Raw genomic sequence first — 2,996 nt, forward strand, 5'->3', positions numbered from 1 at the left:
TAAACAACTTTTTTAGTGTTCATACCCAGTATGTTGAGGTTGAAGTGTCTGCTGCGGTCGCATATAGTAGTTATTTATAAACGTGAAAATACCTAGCTTACTAACATTTAACAAATGTGGGAGTAATGATTAATAAATGGTGAGCAAACTATAAATGCCTTACAAATGGTTTATTACGGAACACTATAAAGTGTTAACCATGATTGCATATTCTTGCATTTTACCCTCAACTACTTACACAATAGACCATTGAGATAGACTTGGACATTATCTGATATCATGCATTATTGTACATTTCAACTTTACCACACCTGATGAAGGCATTGTGTCCCAATTGAGCCACTAGAGGGTAATGTTAAACAACATATAGAATGAATCTTGACGTCCTCGGAATGTACTATTTTAATACTTACTTTTTATCATTAAATAACATGGAACAACCACAGACTTTGGTATTTGGAATTTACAACCCTAAATGACTACAATGTCTTTTATAAAACAAGTTTATGCCTTCTTATGCCTTCTCCAAGTCATTCCATTCCAATCCATCCAAATCATTCTGCATCAACACCACATGTATCTATGATGACAACACTGAGATGAGTAATGTCAGTGTATTGTTACATGAAAGAAGCAATTACAACAAATGTATTACAAAACATATCAAAACTATGTGTGTCATATTTAGGAATAAAAGCATAGGAACTATGAACATCTTAATTTCAGAGTTAAAATATGTTTAGCTGTTACTTTGAACCATGGATAAAAGAAAGCATAAATTATTGGATTAATTAAGGAATTAACAAGTGGCAAAAAGCTGATGATAAATGATGATAAATGGTCAATAAAAAAAAAAAATAGATACAATTGAAATGGAATCCAACAACTTAGATAGGTGAAAACAACAATAGCTAGAGTTTTTGCTGCTTTTCTCTCTGACTTATTTGCCTGTACAGTTTTAACACCAGACACACTGGCAGCCTCTTTTGAAAATACCTTTCTGGCCTGTGATCTGGCCACCACAAATATTTTCAAATAAAGTGTTATAATAATAGAGCACGGGACAACCATTGTAATTACAAAGTCAATGATAAAACCCCACATAAATACTTCAACAAATAAACATTCATTCAAACACCTACTGGGTACCTGTACATTTACAAAGATTTTGACAATAGCAGCATCGTATATGATACAACAACACCAGGTAATTGTTATACAACACATCATTCTTGTTATTGTTATTTTAGAGTGGTACAATAAGGGATCACACACAGCAACATAACGGTCAATAGAGATCAAGACCAAATTGCCCAGAGATAAAGAAGCACATAAACAACTGATATAGAAAAAAAAACCACAGAAATATTCCCCAAAATCCCAGCATGGTTCCATTAATGCTACAGTCGTTACTGGTATCACAATCAGTCCCACCAGGAGATCTGCCACAGCCAGAGAGAGGATGAGCAGGTTGGTTGGAGTGTGGAGCTGCTTGAAGTGAGAGATGGAGATGATCACCAGTATGTTCAGAAATACTGTAACTGCTGATATCAATGAGAAGAAGATGTACAGTGTTATGTAGATAGGTGTAGATAGCAAAGCCTTTCTGCAAGAAGAGTTTCTGTCTTGAAAACAGTATTGAACATCTTCCTGTTCCTCCATTTGTAATAAAGGGTCCAGATGCTGAGGTCCTGCTCCTGCTTGGTCCTGTGTGTGACCCTGTCAGGTCAGCCTTCTGACAAACTCTGAGCTCTGCCTCTCTATTTATCCCTGAAAGACTGACAGACACTCCCCTCCCCTTAGACTCTCTGCACACACACACACACACACACACAATGATGATAAAAAATTTGCACCTCGACTCACGTTGGTTGAGCACCCTCCTCTTCTATCGATACAGTCATTATTTCTCAGCTTCATCAAGGTTGTCAATCATTTGATTAGATGTGTATTTTAATAAATCTAGTTAGATGCTGTTCTGTCAGATTCCAGAGGGTCCTGTTTGCGCTACGATACCATATACTTTATTGTCCATTTACATGGAAATTCATTTAGAGACGGCAGCATAGAAATACACAAACACAACCCAATATGTTACATGACGTATGGAAAACTGGAACGTTAGTACACAAGTCACACATTAACATATTCACATATTGGAAACATGCAGGGCTCTGTCATAATGACACTTTTATCACTCTACCAATGAAAGGTGTCAACCACACACTCAAATACATCTACTACATTTAGATGTTGTTGTTTTTTTACATTTATTTCTACAGGTTGGGTCACCATTGAGACCAGGGTCTTATTTGCAAGGAAGCCCTGTGAACATGAACATACAATAAATACAACAATATTAATCACAACAAACACAATTCTCAAACACCGGCGGCAGGTAGCCTAGCGGTTAAAATGTTGGGCCAATAATCGAAAGGTTGCTGGTTCGAGTCCACGAGCCAACTAGGTGAGAAATCTGTTAACGTTCCCTGGAGCAAGGCACTTAACCCTAATTGTTCTTGTAAGTCGCTCTGGATAAGAGCGTCTGTTAAATGACAGACCAAAAAAATATGATTCCACCTCTGCATGATTCCTGAAGAGCATATTACATCAGCAAAACTCAACCTGTTACTGGGACTATATTGTCTCTACTGTGTAAGTGAACAACTCTTCAATGATATTAGTTTGACTTGTTTAAGTTTCTCACATCGAGGGTCCTGTTATTAGTTGTAGTAATCAAGGTCAATTTACCAACAGGGGTACCCCATTGATTTTGTTAGGCACTCTAACTCTGATATCATATTCAAAACTGTAAACATTTCTCTTCACCCTAAGACAAAATTAGTAGAATTGCAGGAAATTAGCTGTACAACTGCAAAAAAAAATTCTCAGCCCCATGGCAAAATGAGTAGAATTGCAGGAAACCTGCTTTAAAACTGCAACATTTTCTTTACTTCCCATGGCAAAATGTGTAGAATTACAAGAATTTACAGTGC

At 36.7% G+C, this 2,996-nt stretch overlaps 1 protein-coding gene across 1 annotated transcript; it reads right to left on the bottom strand.

The window, feature by feature from the left end:
• Positions 1-705: 705 nt before the first annotated feature.
• LOC311118952 (trace amine-associated receptor 13c-like) lies at positions 706-1,662 on the bottom strand (the record flags this gene model as incomplete). The annotated part of the gene is made up of 1 exon (XM_084193702.1): positions 706-1,662. The coding sequence occupies one exon, from the start codon at positions 1,660-1,662 to the stop codon at positions 706-708; it is 957 nt and encodes a 318-aa protein (XP_084049828.1).
• Positions 1,663-2,996: the final 1,334 nt, after the last annotated feature.

The sequence above is a fragment of the Coregonus lavaretus genome (assembly GCF_964263955.1).
Source record: "Coregonus lavaretus genome assembly, contig: HAP1_SCAFFOLD_520, whole genome shotgun sequence".
Taxonomy (NCBI): Eukaryota; Metazoa; Chordata; class Actinopteri; order Salmoniformes; family Salmonidae; genus Coregonus; species Coregonus lavaretus.